At 35.7% G+C, this 22,544-nt stretch overlaps 1 protein-coding gene across 1 annotated transcript; it reads left to right on the top strand.

The window, feature by feature from the left end:
* The first annotated feature begins 1,543 nt into the window (after window positions 1-1,543).
* ATP6V1G3 (ATPase H+ transporting V1 subunit G3) lies at window positions 1,544-21,459 on the top strand. The gene is made up of 3 exons (XM_044266323.1): window positions 1,544-1,754; window positions 14,126-14,226; window positions 21,246-21,459. Exons 1-3 carry the CDS (start codon window positions 1,673-1,675, stop codon window positions 21,417-21,419), a joined length of 357 nt encoding a protein of 118 aa, XP_044122258.1. The 5' UTR covers window positions 1,544-1,672; the 3' UTR covers window positions 21,420-21,459.
* Window positions 21,460-22,544: the final 1,085 nt, after the last annotated feature.

The following is a 22,544-nucleotide window of genomic DNA, read 5'->3' as shown; positions in this document are numbered from 1 at the left end:
CTATTATTTGGGTTAATTTATAAGTATAAGTATAAAAGAAAAAAGTAGAATACAATAAATCGTAAGACCAGAGCAACTGGTCTTAAATAAATAGGATAGAAAGAACTCTAGTTGCTTAACATGAGCATTCCTGAGGAGGAATCTTCAACAGTCACGATCTCCATTAAGCCAAATCTCACTTCGTTGCAGATATTTAGAAAGAGTCTATCAACATGTGAAAAAAATGCTCAACATCACTTGGCATCAGGAAAATACAAATCAAAACCACAATGAGATACCATCTCACACCAGTCAGAATGGCTAAGATTAGTGTATCTTGCCATTAATATCCTTGCCAACATCTGTTGGCAGAGCTTGTTACCAGAGCTTGTTCACATATCTGTTTATCCCAATTAGACGGGTTATTGTAATTATGCAATAAAAAGTAAATTTTATAAACTGATTAAATATGAATGAGAAAAGAAAGAAAGGTATCCCTGTGAAAAAGAGCTTTTCCTTTCAGAAAGATTTGCTAAAGATGTCGTACACATAACATTGTGCTACAAGCATGGATGATGGGATGGCTCTAACCTTTGGGGAAAGTTAACATTAAAGCCTTAACAGATTTAGCTCTCAGATTGTTTTACAACTATCTTGAAATCAATACACCTATTGAAAGAAATTCGACCTGGTGTTTCTAGGTGAGGCAATTGAAGTGTAGTGAATGGAAGAAATAATATGTGAAATCCAAAGTTGCAGATCATCTCAGGGGGGGAAAAAAAGCTTTGAACATAAATCAGAAGATTAGCTTTTCATTTCACATAACAATTTTAGATACATATAAAATAATATTTTATGATTCTCCACTGTGATCAACATTCTCATTTGTCCTAATCACTACTGGATTGAATCAAATCAAGCAAGATGGATTTCACTGTACTATCTTAGGACAATATCCAGTATAAGCACTGAGTAATATGAAATGCATGTTTAGATTATTTTAATTTAACCTCAAAACCTACAGTTACAATTTCCCCTCATGTTGATTCTGTCACCACACTAAGATCTCCCTGGAACACTAGCATACAGCATTACTAAAAAAGCAACACAGTGCCCCAAAGAAATCTTTTCATTCCTATCATCCAAAGCCTACAGAAAGAAAAGAGTAGATTCCTAGCTTATCTTCTGTGCACAAAGCCAAAAAGCCTCCTTCCTAGCGAAAGGTTAATAAAACTTGTCCTAAGCAATTAATTGAATCTCTAGGGAAAAAACAAACTACCTACCTACCTAAACCAGAACTACATGGATAAGGAACAAAAAAAGGTCTTGCAACTTGAAAGAAAAATTTAGTAAACAAATCAATATTTCCTGGAAGAAGAAGGAAGATAATCTTACAAAACCTATCTTACTCATTTTTTATTTATTTCTCCTATTTCGTAGTGAAGATTAAGTTAGCTGAAAGGACAAGTTTTCAGCTTCCTCATTTTGACTTAACTTGTTTTTCTGGATTCCACCCTTGGGCTCTCCTTGGGGCCCAGCAATTTAGCCCAGTGAGATCATTTTGAAACAAACACCCATGTTTAGAACTCACCGTTGACACAACAACCTGAGTTTTGTGGTGATTTCTAAAAGGATAAATAGATCCACCACTTTCCAGATTTCGCAGAAGCCACCGAACTTGAAGCAGGCTGCCATGACCAGCCAGTCGCAGGGGATCCACCAGCTCCTTCAGGCAGAAAAAAGAGCCAAGGACAAGCTAGAGGAAGCCAAGAAGAGTAAGTCTCCATTCTGTCTGACCTACGAGAAATTTGTTACAAAATGGATGTGGTGGGGGCAGTGAAATAATATGCACCTTTAGCAGCAGGCAGACTCTGGTTCAAACCCTGGCTCCACTATAATCCCTCAGAATCCTTTGGCCAATTCATTGAAGCTACCCAGTCATATGTCCCTATGGCCATAGCGGGAACAAAATCCTCTAACTCAGAGCCTTTGGAGAAATCATGTGTTAAATGAAATGATAATGGACATTGAAATTACAGGAAGACATGACCTTAAGTCTTGTCTCTGCAACTTCCTTAATGTTGTCACGCCTCAGTTTCTCAATATTGTGAAATTATTAAGAGATAGACAACTTCCAGAATGAATCTACTCACTAGTGAGAGAACTTGAGCAAGTGACTTACCCTCCGTACACATCGGTTTCTGTTTCTGTAAAATTGTGATAACAGTTAATAGCTCTTTCTCATTCCTTTAATAATATTTTCAGTTTATCCTCATTTTCTAACTTTCTTTTTACTTAGCCATACATCTATATATTAGCACAGAATGTTCTCAGTAAAAGTCAACCCCCTTTTTACTCCCTTTGATATTCACCACAACTATGTGAATGAGATGTTACTATTATTTCCATTTTATGTATGTAGAGACTCAAGTTCATTGTTTGCCAGAGTTCATATTTTAAAAATAGAAAACACACACAGGCACCACACTTAATCCTTATCTTATTTACTACTCCTCGCAAAAACTCTTACTGCAAAGACAAAAGGTGACGCTTAGATAAATTAAGCAGCTTGCCCAAGGTCACACAGAGGGTAAAGGTTATAGACAAGATTTGGACAGAGTCTGATTTCCAAGCAAAAATCTTAACTGTACTACACAACATTTATATAATTTTTATTATGAATAAACTAACATATTGTAGATTAACAACTCAAATTCAGGTTCCCTGGGGCAAGACATATGTTTTCTCCGCTATCTCATTTCATATCACATCATTACTTCATCTATAACAATTTGTGTCATTTACCGTCTTCCTAATATATGTCTTGCATCTGCAATTCGATTCAAAGTTCAACAGAACAGGGCCATGTTTTTAAAATGTTGCTTATATGATTCTTTGGATGAATATAGTGACAGGAATAGAGTAGGTAGTGACAAAAGTTTGTTGAAATAGATCGAATGAGACATGTGAACAGTACATTATAACACAATAGAGGAAGCCAGGAATGAAGCAGCATTCAATCCACGGTCCATTTTTGACCACAGGTAAAATCATGTTTATTTCCTAAGTTATTTCCTGAGCAGTCAGCAATGTAGATACCAACAACAGCAAAAGGAAGACTCCATGTGGATGGAACTAGAAGAGAAAAAGAAGAAGAAATTAAGACAAACATTATCTACTTTTCATTTCTTTATCTACAACAAACCATGCAAATGATTGCAAAATGGTATGAATGTAATTTGATAGAAAACAAAGCAGTCTTGGACCTGCTAGTTAAAGCAGTATAGATAACATCTTTATCTTTCATTCAAATTTCTTTAACCACATTTAAAACTTCCAGAACAGAAGCTCAACTTATTTTAAGATGTTTTAATTATATTACCTTTGCTTCCTTATTATGGAAGTAACATAATTACAATATTGGGCACATTAATCAATATTATCGTACGATCCAGATGGTTTTTACCAATAGTGTGTCTTTTCTCAAAGTCGTTAGGGAAGAAAGGATTTGTGAATCACCCAAGTTGGAAGAGAGAACCCTCAAAACTATCTAGACTCAGGTTTATATTTCTGTGTATGTCATTTAACATCTCTGAGTTTTGCTTGTCTTTTTTTAATAGAAATAGAAGATATATATGATATATATAAATATCAGATATAAATAAAATATAAATAAATATATATTTATTTATATTTACATATATAAATATAAATAAAATAAAAGCTATATGTATATCAGATATATATATATGTATATGTATATATATATATATATATATATATATATATATATATCAAACTTGTTTTCCTTTCCACTAGTGAATATGCTATCCTTGGACAATTTTTCCTCAGAATTCAGTATTGGTCAGTGTTAGAAAATATGCATTGTCTTATTTTATACAGAACATTCATTTTTTTGCCAGTAACTTAAATCCCTTGTGTACTTTGTCCCTTGGTCTTCAGTCATAAATATTCAAGCAAATATTCAATAAGTCAAAGTAAATACCCAGGCCTTAAAAACATTTTGGAAAATATTTTTACAAATGTTATTTCCACAACCAACCTCTACCCTCGGTTTTACAGAGAAGGTCGGTCTGTCCCCCTTGCCACAGAAAGCACACAGGCTTTGAGAACAGTTTTCACCAGCTAGAAGCTATTTTCTTACCCAGCTATCAGCAGGTAGCAGTGTGTGGCTACAACTTCAATTATTGTACCCATCATACTTACTTCTTAAGCATTCTGCAGCGAAATAAAATACTACTTTTTTTGCCTGGTATTTTGTAACTCCTCTCATTTCACTAGTTTTGTAAGTTATTTATTTATTTAATTTAGTAAGTATTTATTGAGTGCCTACTCTTTCCAGGCCACTTTGGTATAGACACTAATGAGTAGACCTAGACTCTTCCTTCAGCAATGCTCATGAGATAAATGCATTAAACGAGCACAAAAAGGAGAAAGGAATAATGACATGAGAACACAGATAACCATCGTTTTTATAAATCTGCATATTTCACCTTTTTTTTCCCCCATAAAGCAATTCATTTGAAAAATCTAACATATGAAGGCCGAACAGTTTCAGACGGTGAACACCATCACGGGAAGTCTATGGTCACTTTCTCTGTCTTAAATCTATTTATTTGAAAGCATCTCCGAAATCTGCGTATGGAGTCTCTGCTAGAGAGGGCTCCTGAATGAATATAGATCTAAAAGAAAGAAAGGGAAAGAGAGAGGGAAGGAGATGGGGGTTGTGGGATGGGGGAGAAACCAACAATTCACATGTTTATCATTTAAGAAAAATGCAAGATTAATAAGGTGGTATATTTATATATTATGCCACAAAAATATTAATATATTCCATTAAATAGGACTGCCTCAGATCTCAGTGAAGTTGCTACCTAATACAATATAGGGTATAAATGTTTTGCCTTAAGGGATATAGATAAGAGTTTATAGACCCAATATATCAGGAATTCTCCAGAAGGCTGTCGATCTGTGGAAATGAAATACACAGGTCCCTATTCTCAATACACTTGTCAGCCACACTGTGGCTGGGGTGGGGTGGGGAGACATTGTGAACAGACTTGAAAAGTTGGGATGTGAGGCAACAGAGTAGAAAAAGCATTGGCTTTTTCTTATGTGTCTGTGTATAAGTCATTTAGCATCTCTGAGATTCGCTCTTTTTTTTAATAGAAATATAAGATATATATGATATATATAAATATCAAGGCTATACATATGGTCATGATGTTTTGAGGATCAGAACACTAAACATAGTATAGAATGCAATCGAAAAAATCATTTTTATTTTTAACTAACATAATATGCATATTTGTATGTTACTGTAAGTTGTAAACATAAAGGAATGGAATAAAAGAACAGGATAAACCAGTTTCATTTCTTTTTACAACTGCATCCAGTTCTGGGTCAGCTTCTCCTCTAATGAAGGAGCCTTGAACTGCTTCTAGTAGGTGGCTGGTAAAACTCAGATAGCTGTCTCTGTTCACTGATTAAGATAAGATTTGTTAGGTTTTTTAAAAGATTTTATTTATTTATTTGAGAGAGAAAGAACAAGCAGGGAAGAGTGACATGGAGAGAGAGAAGCAGAGCAGGGAGTCTGACTTGGGGCTCCATCCCGGGACCCTGAGATAATGACCTGAGCCAAAGGCGGACACTTAACTGACTGAGCCACTGAGGTGCCCTAATCATATTTATTAGTTAAGACAAAAAAATCTTTTATGTGCAAAATAGCCTTGCTGTTTGGTTAAATTTAGATGGAATCACAGTAGGTTGGCAGTATTTTAAATTACCTTATTTGAAGTTAACACCTTTTGCCTTAAAAATTGTTCACTAATTAAAACTTAAAAGTGAGTATGTTGGTCCAAGACGAGTTACATTTTTATAGACGAATGTCAGACCTGACCTGGAGCTCCAGGCGTGGGGAACTGAGCAGCTCCCAACAGAATTCGATTAGAAAGTCAAGATATCATCATCAATACGAGGAACAGAGACTTGTATTTCTCTGAAATACATGGCATTTTTACTTGTAATTACGACTTTTTTATGAGATCAGTATTTATTCCATTTACACCCATTGCAGACTTGGAAAACTCTACAGTTCTTATGAAATGCCCAAATGCACATGACTCCACATCACATAAAGAACGAATTCTTTCTGAAGGTGAACATAGCCGTTCTCACTAATAAACACTCAATCTGTCTACTTTGGCAGCTACTGAAAACAGTATTTGTGTTTAACTCAAAATTACAACTTGCATGACAGGATATAGATCAAAAGATGTGATAAACAATGTAAATGTTAAAAACTGAACAAGCAGGTGTATTTAAAATGTACTAAAATATTCTAAAAGCAATATACAATCTTAATAAAAGTAAAGGACATACCCAGAATTTTCTACCAAGATAGAACACGGTCAGTGCTTGCTTCCTAGAGCTGCTAGGCCTGGTCGCAAATCCAGGCTTGCCTCCTACTAGCTGGGTGAGTTGGTCAGTTTACCTTCTTACCTCACTGTGACTCAGTTTCCTAGCCTCAGAATGGAGATAACAGTATCTGCCTCATGGAGTTGTGATAATTCCCTGAGTTAATACCTATGAAAGACTTAAACCACCACCTGGCACATAGCAGGTGCTCAATAAATGTTAGCTATGGATTTTCTTCTACTACCTAGTAAAAAGATTCTATTGAATGGTACAGCAAAATAATAGAATCCTGCTGATCTGTTAAACATGGTCTTCTAGGAGGACCTCATTAAACTATATGCAAATGCAAAATAAATTCCTAAGACAATATTTTGACCATCTACTTTGATAATACATCAGCTAATACAGTAATGCAGATTCGTTTTTGTGGGTGTATAGAATGCCAGCCAATATTTTTAAAATCAGTTAGTTGCCTATTTGTTTCCAAATATGCAGATATTCCAAATTATTTAAACAAACACCTTGATTTGATTTAATAAATTCTTCTCTATGCATGTGAATGCTTCGGTTCATGAAGACATGAGTTTTAATAAACTAATAAAATAGAAGTTGCTGTATTAGAATTTCATGGCCCTGTCTTGGGGGTTTTGTGGGCCTGTAAATTTTTTCTCTTTCTTTACAGTCCACAGACTAATGGGATATTTGTAAGTATATTGGACTTTCTTCAAGTGGGTCATATTAAAATAATACCCACACAACAGTTTCATCTAGTAATAGCATTTGATTATATCCAATCTAGGATCTACACAAACCATGTATGATTTTTTTTTTTAATGAGGAAAATACAAGTACAAAGAATAGCAAAGGAAACACCAAGAAAGCAAAGATACGAAATAAGAGGTTAGGGTCAGCAGGGAAACTCTGTATCGGTCACAGGCCCCCAAAGAGTGGTTGCTTCATTGTTTCTCTGGTAACATTACTTTTTCCAGTGTTTATATCAGGTGAGCAAAATAATAACATTCTTTGAGCCACATTGGTATTATCATAATATTAACAAACCCGCAAACCCAGAAAAGCTGTTGTCCTTTCTCTTCTCCATAGTATAACAGAATCAAAACAATTATTAGTCACAGATAGAAATCTCCAAACATTCCCAAAGTGTCCTTTGTTTTCCTACCAAGTCAAGGCAGGCTCTGTCCTGTTGATGGACATTATTGTCAGGTGGTTCATTCATTTGGATACCTGCTCTTCCTACCGTACTCCCGTATCTGGCTTTGCTCTCCAATGCTCAACTGACATCATTGTTGTCTGGTTCTCACTGAGTCTTTGTATTGGTTTCCTCCAGCTTCTGTAACAATTACCACATACAGGATGGCTTAAGACAATGGAAGTGTATTATCTCACAGTTCTGAAGGCCAGAAGTCCAAATGCAAGGTGCTGGCAGAGCTGGTCCCTTCTGGGGGCACTAAGGGGGAATCTGTCTCATGCCTCTGTCCTAGCCTCTGGGGACTGCCAGCAAGTCTTGGCATTCCTTGGTTTGCAGCTGCATCTTTCCAGTCTTTGCCTGTAATTACAACCTTCTTCCTTAGGTGTCTTTCCTGTGCCTCTATGTCTCTATGCCCAAATCTCCCACTCCTATAAGGACACCAGTTATCAGCTGTAGGCCCCATCTTAAATCAGTGTGATCTCCTCCAACTTGATTACATCTGCAAACACTTAATTTCTAAATAAGGTCAATTCACAGGTACCCAGAGTAAGGATTTAAACATATCCTTTTGAAGGACACAGTTCAACTCACAACATCTTCTAATTGTCAAATCCACTTGACTATCTTGAGTCTTTTATCTTTTTTGTTCCCCTTTGTAAGTGAAAAGCTCAGAGGTTTCCTGTATTCCCTGTGTTTACATTTTTTATTCCATTTTCTCCTGAACCCATTTTTCTTCTTTTTTTATTTGAATGTAGTTAACATACCATGTTACATTAGTTTCAGATGCAGTTTAGTGATTCAGTATTTCTATATGTTATGCTGTGCTCACCACGAGTATAGCTACCATCTATCACCATGTAATGCTATTAAAATATCATTGACTATATTCTTTAGGCTGTGCCTTTTATTCTTATGATGTATTCATTCCAGAACTGGAAGCCTATATCTCCCATTTCCTCTTCACTCATTTTACTCATCCACCCACCCCTTTTCCCTCTGGCAACCACCATTTTGTTCTCTCTACTTGTGGGTCTAATTCTCCTTTTAATTTATTTATTCATTTGTGGTTTTTTTATATTCCACAGATGAATGAAATCATATGGTATTTGTCTTTCTCAGTCTTACTGATTTCACTTAGCATAATATCCTCTTTAATCAGACTTTTCTCCCTACAATTCCACCAAAGCTCCCTTTGCCAAGACCACAAACATTGCTAACCCATTTTTTAATTAAATGTCTCAATCACAACTGGAACCCTCTTTTATCTTTGAAACTCTTCCTTCATCTGAATTTGGGACACCACTTTCACGGTTGGCTTCCTGTCATCTTTCCAGTCTCTAAAGTTGGGCTCCCAATTGGGACCTGTTTTTTCTCTATCTGGAGATACTTCCTATGTGATCCCATCTAATCCCATGGTTATAAACACCAGCTGTATGAATGATAATTCCTAAACTTGATACTTCCAACCCTCATTGATTCCTCACTCTCCAAATTCATGTAAACATCAGTTTTCTCACCTTTGTCACTAGATGTTTAATAGGCATGTCAGTTAAACTGCATTCTTGACCTTACTCCCAAAATAAAATGTTGGGTCACCATTGCCTTGTATCTCATGTTTAGCCATTGACTCTGCCTTCAAAGTATACCTAACTTCTTATAACTCTTCTGCTACTTCACTATTTCCAGCAATCATTAACACTTATCTGAACTATTGCAACAGATTTCAAACTGGTCTTCCTATTTCTCCCTTGCCCCTACAATCTATTCTCACCACACCAGCCAAAGAAATCCTTTTAAATTGTATATAGAATCACAGTACACCTTTGTTAAAAACCCTTCATGAATTCAGCATCTTAAGAAACAAAAGCTGTATCATGCCCCAGGAGCAGTTTGTGACCTGGTCCCACTACTACCTCTCTGATATCATCTCCTAACATTCATTCATCTCAATCATTTTGTTCTCAATCCATTTTGTCATTTTGAAATGACAGCATTGTTGCTGTTTCTTGAGCATGTCACATACCCAGGGTATTCACATCTATTGTTGCCTCTGCTAGGAATGCTCTTGCCCTTTAGATATTTGCATGGCTCCTTGTCTTCTTCCTTCAGGTCTCTACTCATATATCACTTCATCCAAAAGACACTACTTACCTAAATTAACACCCACAATCTCTCTATCCCATAGGCTCTTTCTTCCTTCTTCTTAGTACTTACTATTTCTACCATATCATACACTACCCGTTTTCTATCTCCCCTTCACGTGTTCAGAATACAAGCTCCTTGAGAATAGAAAGTTTGTCTGTTTATGGTTTTCACTGCTGTATTTATAGATCTAGAAACAGTGTGCAGCACATAGAGGATGTTTGATAACATTGGTTATTTAAATGTCTCTTTTTTCCGTTCTCTGTAGCATTTGACACTGTGGCCACATCCTTCTTGAATGTTCGTTTGGTTTCCCCTACTTCTCTGGCCACTAATTCTCAGGCTCTTCCTGAGGGTCCTCTTCCTTTTCTCATATATGGAATGGTGGCATCCACCCAGATTAAGACCTTGATTCTCTTTTCTCTTCATTCTGTACATACTCCTTTAGTTTCAGTCCAAATCTCCTTGCTATGACAAGCACCCACACAATCCCAGATAACTGACATACAGATCTTTGTCTCCATTTCAAAACTTACTTCTGGATCCAAACTGGTCTGTCCAGAGGCCCTCAATACCTCCACTTGGATGTCCTTAGGGAAGCCTACAGAGGCTTTTCTAGTAACAGCCTGAGGACTGTTCCTCAAACTCACATTGTATTTCTTGTCTTTGTTCCTAATAAAAGGTCCCCAGAAACTGGACTGATTTTCCTAATAATGATTTAAAAAAGTCAAATAGCTGTTCTTTGTCAAACATTTTATTTATATTTTTTCCTAATACATATAATGATTCATTCCAGTAGATTATTAAATCTGTTTTATAGATGAGAAAACTCAGGCTCAGGCACACGAACTTGCTCAAGTTTGCAAGGCTTCTAATAATCTTATTTTAGTTGTGTTTAGTGTATAATTTCAGTTCTCTTCTGAAATGATAAATGAAATCTCATCTTCCTCATCACAAAACGATTCCAGGATCAATTTAACCATCCAGTCAACAGAACAGGGTTTTCTGTGTCTCAAAGGCTCATTGCATTTGGGATACTCAATTCACTTGGCGTCTCCTGACCACAAACCCAGGAAGAGTCCATCCCTGAGCATTGACTGCCCTCCACACTCCTACATACAGCTGAGTTTTAATCTGCCCAAATTGATTTTTTCATTCTTTTCCCACAAATCCCCTGGAACTCAAACATCTTTCCCTCTCTTTCCTTCCCACAAAATTTCCTATAAAATATGTCAATAAGAGCATGTTGAATGTAAGACATATTTGCATGACAAGCCACATGTTTAGAAATGAATGGGGTTATTAAGGTGCAGGTGTTTACAAGGAATGTCTGAAAGTATCTTAGAACAGGTTACGGTGCCTTGTTCTAATCCCCGAAGTGAACTATTTGTCCCCATTGATGTCCTGTCTAAAAAAGTCCATTCATTCAGCTCAATCATCCCCTCCTCAGAAGTTCTTCCCTGATGTCCCTTGGCAGCCTGCTCTGACCCACACTCTACGTATCTGTGTTCTGTTGTTTGTATTTTTGGCTTACTTTAATAATATAAGACATTACATCACTATTGGGGTGAATGGCAAGCACAAATTTTCTAGAACTTAAGTATACTAAAGTCCATAAATTTGAGAGTTTTTAACGGCCATGGAAAAAACAGAATCAAAATATATGTTCCATTTTTCATAATTTATTATATGTATTCTTCACAATTTTATGTATTTTAAATTTTCCTCTTGGATGCCGGTATATCATGCACACATTTCCAAATTACACTGTATTTATGCCAGCTGGAGGCAAGGATCATATCATATGCATTTCTCTACACTCTGTGTGTATCCGTATGCAGAACATATAGCAGGCGTTTGATAAACACTGAGCAAATAATGGATGGACAAATCAAAACCATCCCTTCCTGGACCACTCTGGAGCTTAGTAGCATTTAAAATCTGCTTTAGTTGTATTTAAAATCATTGTGCATAAGGTAATCACACTTTCTAAACCAAACATTAGACCATTTGGTCTCATAAAATTTTGGGACCAAACATTTGATTGTCCTATTTAAAATCTGGGCTGTCCCACAAGGTCACCCCTATGTTTGGTACAGAAAGTATTAAGAAATAAGAATATAAACCTAAATGCCACTTGAGTCACAGCAGCCATATATTTAATGCTTAAGAAGAAAGAGGTATAATATTGAAATTTGGAAATCTTCATACCGAGACAGAGAAGCAACCCAGAGGTTGATTAAGAGTTGATTTGATGCATGCATTTTGCTTCACCTCGAGTGAAACAGCAGGCTTTAGGCTCCAGTTTCTTCCACTGGATTAAATCAGGTGTAGCATATGTAGGCTCTCACACAGCGGCAACTGCTGAGTCTGTCCAGAAAATGGCTGTGCCAGCAGCGATTTCCCTGTGGCTCTCCTATTTAATTGAATGAGAACCAGCAGGTGACCGGTGCCATCACGGGAGAATCACAGACACGCTCTGAGCATGTCACTGTGTGATGGAGCTAATATACAGCCTTCTAAGTGGGGCACTGGATTCTGTTCAGAGAAGGCGCACACACAGAGGTTTTCCTATTATTATTATTATTACTATTTTAATGTACTAGAGTTGTGACTTTGAAACCAATATTCTTACATTTTATGTAATTAACATGGAAAGTAGTGATGTCTCATGTAATTTATAAAGTGATTATGTATCTTCCAACCCATTATTACTAAGAAAATGTTAATACACCTTACGTATATTTCTGTCCTAATGTTAATGACAAGCAGTGATAAGAAAGAGAACTGAGGATCAAGGAAGAGTTTCCCCTCCCAACATATTGTGTATTTGTTCTGTGAATAGTAGGTGTTTGGTTGCTACAAAATAGTTAGAAATGTGGAGAATGAAGGCATCTGTATATATAAAATGATAATGAGCATTGATTCAGTAGGAAAAAGGTAAGCATTGCTGTTAATGTTCCATTAAGCCTCAAACATCAGAAGAGCACTAATTTTCACCATACCTTGAATTTTTTAGGGAGTAAAGGCAAAGCTAACTATCTGATCTGAATGAGGTTTCCTCGGTACTATTCAAGGACAAGAGGCATTAAAAGAGACCCATGTCAATTTATAACTCAGTGAATCTATCTTCATAGAATAAATGGAATATATAGACGGCAACTAGCAAAGCAACTCGTGTTTAGCAGGGAGAGAAATTTAGAAAACATTTACACCCAAATGTTACAAAGATGTATAAAAATAAAGTAATATAAAAACATGTATGTTGATGACAGAAGTTTATGTTAAGATTTTCTTTTCTGCTGCTTATTGAGAACACACTTATTTAGTTTGAAGTCTATGCATAATAACAGTTGACAAAAATTATAAACAAAAGCTTGAGACATTATCAGAGAATGTTAAATAAGCAAAAGAATGGAGGCATTTAAGTGAAATTAGAAGACAAGAGATTCAGATTAAAAAAAATGTTAATACAGTTCAGAGTTTCTTTAAAGTTTTAATGATCACAGAGCATTAAGACCTAACCCCCTGAAGGTGGTGGGTGCTGGGGACACAGTAACAATTAATATTAGCCTGTAAGCCCCCAAATTTACTCTGGTTGTCAAAAAAAAGTCATGTGCTTAGTTAATGATCCCCACAGCATTGTGTTTGTCTGAAACTTTCATCTCCATTGCTGTCTGCTGGCTTAAGGTTTACACCTTTGCTCTTAATAAAAGAAAAGAGAGCTATTTAACTAAATCTCCTAACCATTAAAAACAATTGGTTTTACGGCCACTTTCAAGTCCCCCTCAGAGAAAGCTACTACAAAAAAAAAAAAAAATACCCACTTTGATGTGCTGTGGGGGCTTAATCAGACATTCTAGAGTCAACAAATGCTAAGAAAAAAAATCTCAATAAAATGCTTTAAAAATTGTAAGTCAGTTTGATAGAGTCTGAGTTGCATGTTTGTAGTGCTTTTGGAGATCTGCCAGTGCTAAATAGGATCCAGTTGGTGAGGACTGAAGGATTCCTGGCAGCAAATCAGGACAGAAAATCTGACCAAATAATGTCTTTCCGAATAGCTGACAGCTAAAATCTGTTCTCTGGCTGTTACTGCTGCGAGTAAATGGGCAGATATTTTATTTAAACACATAAGTGTGAAAGAAAGTTGTCATTTCCATATTCTGGAAAATCCAATTGGAAAAAACAAGGTATTTTTCAATATTGTTTTTAATGAAGTTTGCCAGTTTGAGGAAAATTTATCAAGAAAATAAGGTAGACTTCACCTATTTTTTCTTCTTAGAAATCAAGTTTGAAATTCCATGTCTATTTAAAACAAAACAAAAAAACCACTCCTTCTATGCCATTGTCCATATTCAGGAAAAGAGAAGCGACTGAAGCAAGCTAAAGAAGAAGCTATGGCAGAAATTGACCAGTACAGAATGCAGAGAGATAAGGAGTTCAGACTGAAACAATCTAAGGTAAACAAAGTAAACACAACTTCTTTTTAATGCGGCATAGATTATAATATATTAAAATTCAAAAGGTATAATTCAGAATATCAAGGGGGGAAATACACTGTATTGAGCATATGCAGTTCAACTAGCTTGAACATCAAACTAAATCTTACACATTCTAGAATTACTGATTTTACACTTTCACTTTCAAGGTTTTTTGATTTGACATAGAAAGTGTCAATCAATAGTTAATATCTATTATATGCTGCCCATTAAAAACTGTATTTTCAAATATTCAAATTGAAGGGCCTGGTTGAGTATTATTTCTACCACAGATTATTGACTAACACGTTTTATTAAGAAAAACACTTCACAAAATGTATTTTTTTGTCTATCAACATTCACCACTACAATCAGTAAAAAGAGTTGTACATCGTTACAGAATAAGTTTGTTAAGCCACATCTACTTTGTGAATTCAAGATTCACAAATGACCAAAGTAGATACTGTTGCATATTGCTGAAAAGTCTCCTGGTATTTTTATTATTATTATTATTTCCTCTTTAACAGTCTGGCTTCATTCAACAAATCTTTCATGAAAATATTTCTAAAAGGATTTTTCCTCCACTAACATTTTCCAAATATCTACAGTTTAGAGTAAAAAAAATAAATAAATAAGCGATATTTTCAGAACCAACATCCTCCCTTCCGTGTCGCAACATGGAGTAAAAAAATTTATTAAATTCCACGTGTTACAAACTAAAGTTCATATGATACGGGATTTTTTTTTTCTTTAGTGGGAACATAAATAAAGGCTGACACTGCAAGATGAACTACAAGCACTTTGGAAATCCCCTTATTTACAACTTTTATTTTAGTGGGAGTGGATGTGAGACTCGTAGAGGAGCAGGTAAATTGAATCCCACGATAGGAAAAACTTTTCCAGTGACCTCTTTCTTTTTTCTTTTTTCTCAATATTTTTTTTTTGGAGATTTTATTTATTTATTTGACATAGAGAGAGAGAGTATGAGCATGGGAGGGGCAAAGGGAGAGGGAGAAGCCAACACCCTGCTGAGCAGGGAGCCCATTTGGCTCTCTATCCCAGGACTCTGGGATCATGACCTGAGCCAAAAGCAGAAGCTGAACCAACTGAGCCACCCAGGTGCCACCAGTGGGCTCTTTTTAACATAAAAAGTCCTTCCTAGAATAAAGTGGACCATCAGCTAAAATAAGTTCTTCTTATCAATATTTTTAAAAAGGCATCATAAAATCCAAAGTCTATACATGTGTATACAACCCTCCGTGATTGGCCCTTGGCTGTCTCTCTAAATTCTCAGTTCTGAAAACGTCATGTCATTTTACTGTGAACCACAGATATTTTTTTAAATGATAGTGTAGGGAAAAGCATTTCTTTATGTTTTTATGAAAAATTCATTGAAAGAAGCCAGTCAATTGAAAAAGAAATCATAAGGAAATAGGAGAACACTTTCCAGCAAGCAATGTGCAATAATATCTACTAGGGTCATTTGTAACATTTTCTATTACCTTTGTCTCTATTTGTTCAATTCTAGCCATAACTGCCTTCCCATTCTTCCCCAGACTGAACGCGCCACCGCCAACGGCACCTTTGCACATGCTTTATTTCCTCCTGGAATCATCTTCTTTCAGACATTTTCATCCTTCTTTGATCTCTGTTCATTTGTTAACTCCTCTTTCTGATCACCTTATTTAAAATTGTGTCTCTCATTCAAAAAAGAAATTCCCCATTATAGTCATATCATGTATCATTACTAGATACATTGTAAATTTACATTTTTAATTGCCTATCTTTTCTTCTGAACTATAACACCAAAATGGCGGGTTCTAGGTTATGTTCTCTGTTACTTTCCCCAGTGATAAAATAGCGTCTGCTCCATTTATTGTGTGTAAGCACACAATAAATATTCACTGGAAGAATGGGTAACTAACATTTCTTCTGTGCCTTTATCTTTCCTGTTGAGTCCCATCATGACCCATGACATGTTGGGAGCTAAGATAATAGTCATCATTAATGCCAACCAGCATTTATTATTACAGGCAGAATATTTCAGATGTACTTATTTCTATTTTAAGTAATCACAAGACTGACTAATTTTAGAAAGTAGTTGGGTTAAATCTCTTGAAATATTATATCTCCAGAAAGATCTCCTAAGATGTAAATCTGGTTCAGGATATTTGTTCTCTGCTTTGGAAAATAATTAAAACTCCTCATTGCTGTCATAATTAGAGCTCTAAGCCAATTTTCCAGCTAGTTGATCAAAAGCTCACATAGAAAGGTTAACAGGTTTAGGCCTCCGCTACTTCAAGCATATTGTAAAACCATTAGCACAAGATATTCTTTCCTTGGCATGACCTCCATATGTCAGACATATTGTTATTCCAGTTAAATCTCATCATCATTAACCCAGGGCAAGTAGGAGGTCCGGGAGGAGACCCAAAAAGCCAGTTTCCTGCCTGCTGTGGGTGAGACACCTCGATGTCACTTTTTTTAGTTGCGTCTTTTAGCTCTTGTTAATGTATGTGTTGTTTCAATTCCCCTGATGTATCAATAGAAACAGGTATCCCAGTGTGGGTTCTTTATCAACAAATATTGTTTCATTAAAGATTTATTTATCCCTTCCTTGTCATTGCTACTGGATATAATTTCTTCTCCAAAAGAAGATATTACATGGCTAAAAGGAAATCTGGACTACAGTGGAAACGTGAAATCTCTTATTAATGCCAAGTAGAAGTTAGATGGCCCATGAATCTAAACAGAAGACATGAAAACAGTTTCCTGGGGCATATTGAAGACTTTTGTATCTTTCATCTTTCCTCCTGAATTCATTTTGTTTTCTTTAAACAACCGTAGATTGAGAATGCAAAACTGTGTTTTGCTTATGATAGTGGGACCCAAAACCTCTGCTTTCTCCTTTAAAAAGAAAAAAAAGTATTATTTATTCTATTTGAGAGAGAGAGTAAGCGTGTGAGTCGGGTGAGGGGAAGAAGGAAAGAATCTCCAATCAGACTCTCCACGGAGTGCAGAGAGCGACGCAGGGGCTCAATCCCACAACTCACGAGATCATGACCTGAGCTGAAACCAAGAGTCAGATGTTTGACCAACTGAGTCACCCAGGCACACCTCTCTGTTTTCTCTCAAACAGGAACATTTGAACAATTTATAAGTAAACATACTGAATGCTGAAAGATTTCACAAACACCATCAGTCATTTAGCTGTAAATCTAATAAGCCTCAATCTCAATATTGAAGTTTTGAAAATTAACAGGAAGAAGTCCTTAAAGGGAGTCCTTTGATGAAGTGTACAACCACATGTCACACAATTATCAACTTTTAATTTATATAGTGTCCTAAACATTCAGATAGCAGACTTCTGCCAACAAGAGCAGCAGAGTGCAGGTAATAAGTTCTCTATAATGTGTTCTCTGTAATACGTTCTCTGATTATTCTATTCAGTTAAACAAATATGCACTGAGCATCTACTACGCTCTAAGCAGTGTTAGAGACACTTATAATACATCAGTGGACAAGGCAATTGATCTTTTGTGGAGCTTATATTCATTCCTTTACTCTCCTGGATGGCTTAAATCCACACTGTCTGCATATATAAAGGTATGGAATTCTTCCTGAGGAAGGCCATTTAAAATAGTATATGGTACCAGAGGAGAGGTGGGTAAGTGAAGGGTGTTAAATGTACATTTATCTTAATGAGCACTGAGTAATATATAGAATTATTGAATCACTGTATTGTACACCTGAAACTAATATAACTATAGTTAACTAATATTAACTATACTGGAATTAAAATTTAAAATAAAGTAAAAATATAATAAAACAGTATGTGGTTGGTTACTGGTAGAACAATTCAATATAGAACTACAGAAATTCAAATTACTGAACATCAAATAAACTCAAAATAATATTATATTTATTCAGGATGAGGCATGGACTATGGGCTACTTTTTAAGGGCATTCCAATGTTTCTGAAAGTATAAAATGGATTAAAAAGCACGAGAGGGGCACCTGGGTGGCTCAGGGGTTAAAGCCTCTGCCTTCGGCTCAGGTCATGATCCCAGGGTCCTGGGATCGAACACTGCGTTGGGCTCTCTGCTCAGCAGGGAACCTGCTTCCCTTCCTCTCTGCCTGCCTCTCTGCCTACTTGTGATCTGTCTGTCAAATAAATAGATAAAAATCTTAAAAAAAAAAAATCACCAACATTTACTGCTCAGTTGCCAGGGCTAAGCTCCTTGCTATGTACCATCTATTCTATAATCCTTTCAGAAAATCATCGTATTGTCTTAGAAAAGCACATGAAGAATACAACAAATAGTAGTAGCTGCCATCTGTGCGCTAGACTCGTACTGTCAAAAATGGTGGCCACTTCACTTATAGCTAAAAAACGCTCATAATGTAGCTAGTCCATGCATGGAGGAGATGGGTGGTGTAACTGGGTGATGGGCATCAAGGAGGGCATGTGATGTAATGAGCACTGGGTGTTATATACAACTGATGAATCACTGAACTCTACCTCTGAAACTAATAATACACTGTATGTTAATTAATTGGATTTAAATAAAGTTAAATTAAATTTTTAAAAAATTTAGCTAGTCCCCATTAAGATGTTCTGTAAGTATAAAATATATACCAGATTACAAAACTTAGTATGAAAAACAACAATGCAATAATTTTATACTGATTATACATCAAAATAATAATATAAAGAATACACTAGGTTAAATAAAATATGTCATTAAAATCAATTTTGTCTTTTTTAAGTTAAATTAAAATATTTTTAAAGATTTTATTTATTTATTTGACAGAGATCACAAGTAGGCAGAGAGGCAGGCAGAGAGAGAAGAAGGGAAGCAGGCTCCCCACTGAGCAAAAAGCCTGATGCGGGGCTCGATCCCAGGACCCTGGGAACATGACCTGAGCCGAAGGCAGAGGCTTTAACCCACTGAGCCACCCAGGCGCCCTAGTTAAATTAAATTTTTAATTAAAATTAAGGTGACTCTATAAAATTTTAAAATTACTTCCATGGCTTGTTGGGACACCTGGGTGACTCAGTTGGTTAAGTAACTGACTTGATTGTGGCTCAGGCCATGATCTCAGGGTCATGAAATGGACCCCCACTGTGGACTCCCTACTCAGCAAGGAGTCTGCTTGAGCTTCTCTCTCTCCTTCTGTTCCTCCCCCCACTTTCGCACCCTCTCTCTCAAATAAATAATAAAATATTTTTTTAAAATTTACATATGGCTTGCTTTGTGAGTCATGTTACATTTCTATTGGACAATGCTGAAATAAAGAACCTAAATTGAAATGAACTTTTTCAAGGGCCTACAGAATAGTTCAGTGATCTAACTTAATAATAGCTGTTTTTAACACTGTTCCAAAAAAATAGGTAATAATTTTATACTAGTTTGCCTTACACATTTTTCAACACTAAAGTAGTTGGATTTAAGACTTTTTTTTGAGTTTGGTAGACTCTCACGTAAGATTGTGGGTTTAGAGGGAAAAATAGATTTTGGTAAAATAATTTTGGTAAGTAGTTCTCCTCCATTTTTAGACTTCTTCCTAGCAAGGGAAATTCAGTCCATATGTCTCTGCTCCTTGTATTCTCACTTATCAAAATGTTATTTTATAAAAGTTATTTGATGTCTTAGAAGCTAGTTTTCCTTAAGTGATTTTCTTTGAACTGGGAAGCCCTTATTGCATGGAGTATAAACAGAAAAGAACTTGAAACTGATGGCCTCAGTTGCATTTGATTTCAAGTGTAGGACCTAGAAAGATAATTCGAATTCTAGAATTTAAAATAGTCTTACGAGTCAATCATTAGAGTAGTCTCTTGGATTGAACTAAATGCATACCTTCTTTGTGTGTAAACACTCACAGAAGAGAAAAACAAACAAAAACCAGCTGTCACCTTAATAATACTATTTAAGAAAGGCTGAGTTTACAAAGGAGATAAATTAGGAGTTGACTGTTTGCTTTGCAAAGGATAACTTTACAAAGGGTTTCACTGCAGAATCCCTTTAAATTAGCAATTCCCCTGGTGAAATTTCATTTTGTTCAAATCTCTTGGAGATAATGGGAAATACTAGGAAACCCTGCCAATGAGAGAGCAACCAGAAAGATTTATTAAAGTGCATCTAAAAATATAATGTAACTAAATGGATATATATATATATATTAGATTTTATTTATTTATTTATCAGAGAGAGAGAGCAATAGAGAGAGAGCACAAGCAGACAGAGAGGCAGGCAGAGGCAGAGAGAGAAGCAGGCTCTCCACTGAGCAAGGAGCCTGATGCGGGACTCGATCCCACGACCCTGGGATCATGACCTGAGCTGAAGGCAGCGGCTTAACCAACTGAGCCACCCAGGTGCCCCTGGACATGTATATCTTAAGTTGAAATTCAATTAATATGAAAATTTTCAAAATTGTATCTGTTACCCAAAAAGAAATAACTATACATGCCAAAGTATTGTACTGGGCATGTTGTAGCTATATCTTCCTGAAAAACAACAGTCAGTATGTATTTTAAAAATTGGAAAACCAGTTATTTGCTCTTTAAAAATCAGCCGAATGGGTGAAATCATGTCTTTCTACTTTATTTTCCAGATTTTTAATTCAGAAAAGTAAACCACAGGGAAGATACAGGAACTGAACTGAACCTATTGTAAATATTTGAAAAATGTAATACATGAAAAAACTTCTGAGTATGTTATAACAATTGTGAATGTGCCTTCAATTTGTACTGTGTAAAGACCAGCCTCAAAACAGAAGTAACTGACCATGGCTTTTCATTCTTTAGGAGTGTTTATCTGTCTCACTTATGGTAGTGATGGTTGTATCCATTCTCTGAGAAAGTTCTGGAAAAATAACACGTAAGATGTACACCATAGAACAAGCATTAATAAATAAACCAAAACAAGTTTAACTAGTAAAACAATTACACTTTAAAATGATACATAATGTGGTGAATTCTCTCTGTTTTATTTTGTCAGATAATGGGCTCTCAAAGTAATCTCTCAGAAGAAGTAGAAGAGCAAACACAAGGGAAGATAAAAGAACTGAATGGAAGCTACAACAAATACATGGAAAGTGTGTTGAAGCAGCTTTTGAACGCTGTTTGTGATGTGAAGCCAGAAATCCATGTAAACTACAGAGCCACCAACTAAATGGGCACCCCACTGTTCAATAAAAGCTATATGTGTGCCACCTGGTTGCTTATGGTTATTAAGCTTATTAATGGGTTATATTTTATAATCTATGTATTATAATATAATGGATTATTATAATCCCTATATAATATATAATATACAATCCATATGTTAAAATAGAATGGATTATATATTATAAAGCTTATTAATTAAATAAGTTAATTAATAAGCTTAATGCTTATTAGGAAACTTGAAATATAAATCTCATATTTACTAGATATCTACAGATTTCAATGTGACATAATCCACAAAACAGCACTGAATTTAAAAACGAACAAACAAAAAGTTTACATCTTTCTTGCTAACAGGCATGACTTGTCATTCAATTTGGAGTAAATCAAACATGCAAAGTAACATATTTTTTGACACTTGGCAGGAAAACATGAACCTGGCCACTTTTTAGGGAATATGTGGTTTTTAAAAAGTGCTTCTTTTTAACAATTTACAAAATTTTTTCCTTGTTGTAGTTGTTAAAAGATCATTTTTAAAGAAAGATTTATTTCTCATACAGGTATAAAATGAACATATGTCAAAGATTTTATTTAAGTCATTAATCAATGAGGAAACTAGTAAGATGTTACCACTAGTTCAAAGAATAGTAAGAATGTCATAGATAGAGAAATGAGAGATAATAGATGATAGGTAGAGAGAGAGATGATAGAGAAAGAGAAATGGGTTGGTGTGTAAACATCCTTTCTGCCTATCAGATATTCTTCTCTTTCAACTATTCTTTAAAAGAAAAAAAAAAGATAATTAAATGAGCTGCTCGCATAGATGTTTAGGTTTAAAGAACAAACAAACAAACAAAAATGGTCCCAGGAGATGTTTTTGTTATACGCTATGAATTGAAAATTTGTGTTCCCCCAAAGTTTATATGTTGAAATCTAATCCCCAGGGTCATGGTAGTTGGAGGTGGGCCTGTTGGCAGGTAGTTAAGTCATCAGAGTGGCGCCCTCATGACTGGAATTAGAGCCCTGTAAGAAGAGGCCAGAGTCAGTTCACTCACCCTCTGTCATGTGAGGATAGGAAGCTGGCAGTCTGCACCCTGGAAGAAGGTTCTCACCAGAACCTGAACATTCTGGC

This window comes from Neovison vison, chromosome 10, assembly GCF_020171115.1.
Source record: "Neovison vison isolate M4711 chromosome 10, ASM_NN_V1, whole genome shotgun sequence".
Taxonomy (NCBI): domain Eukaryota; kingdom Metazoa; phylum Chordata; class Mammalia; order Carnivora; family Mustelidae; genus Neogale; species Neogale vison.
Note: the sequence above shows the minus strand (reverse complement) of the source record. Positions and strands in the feature narration are given on the sequence as shown.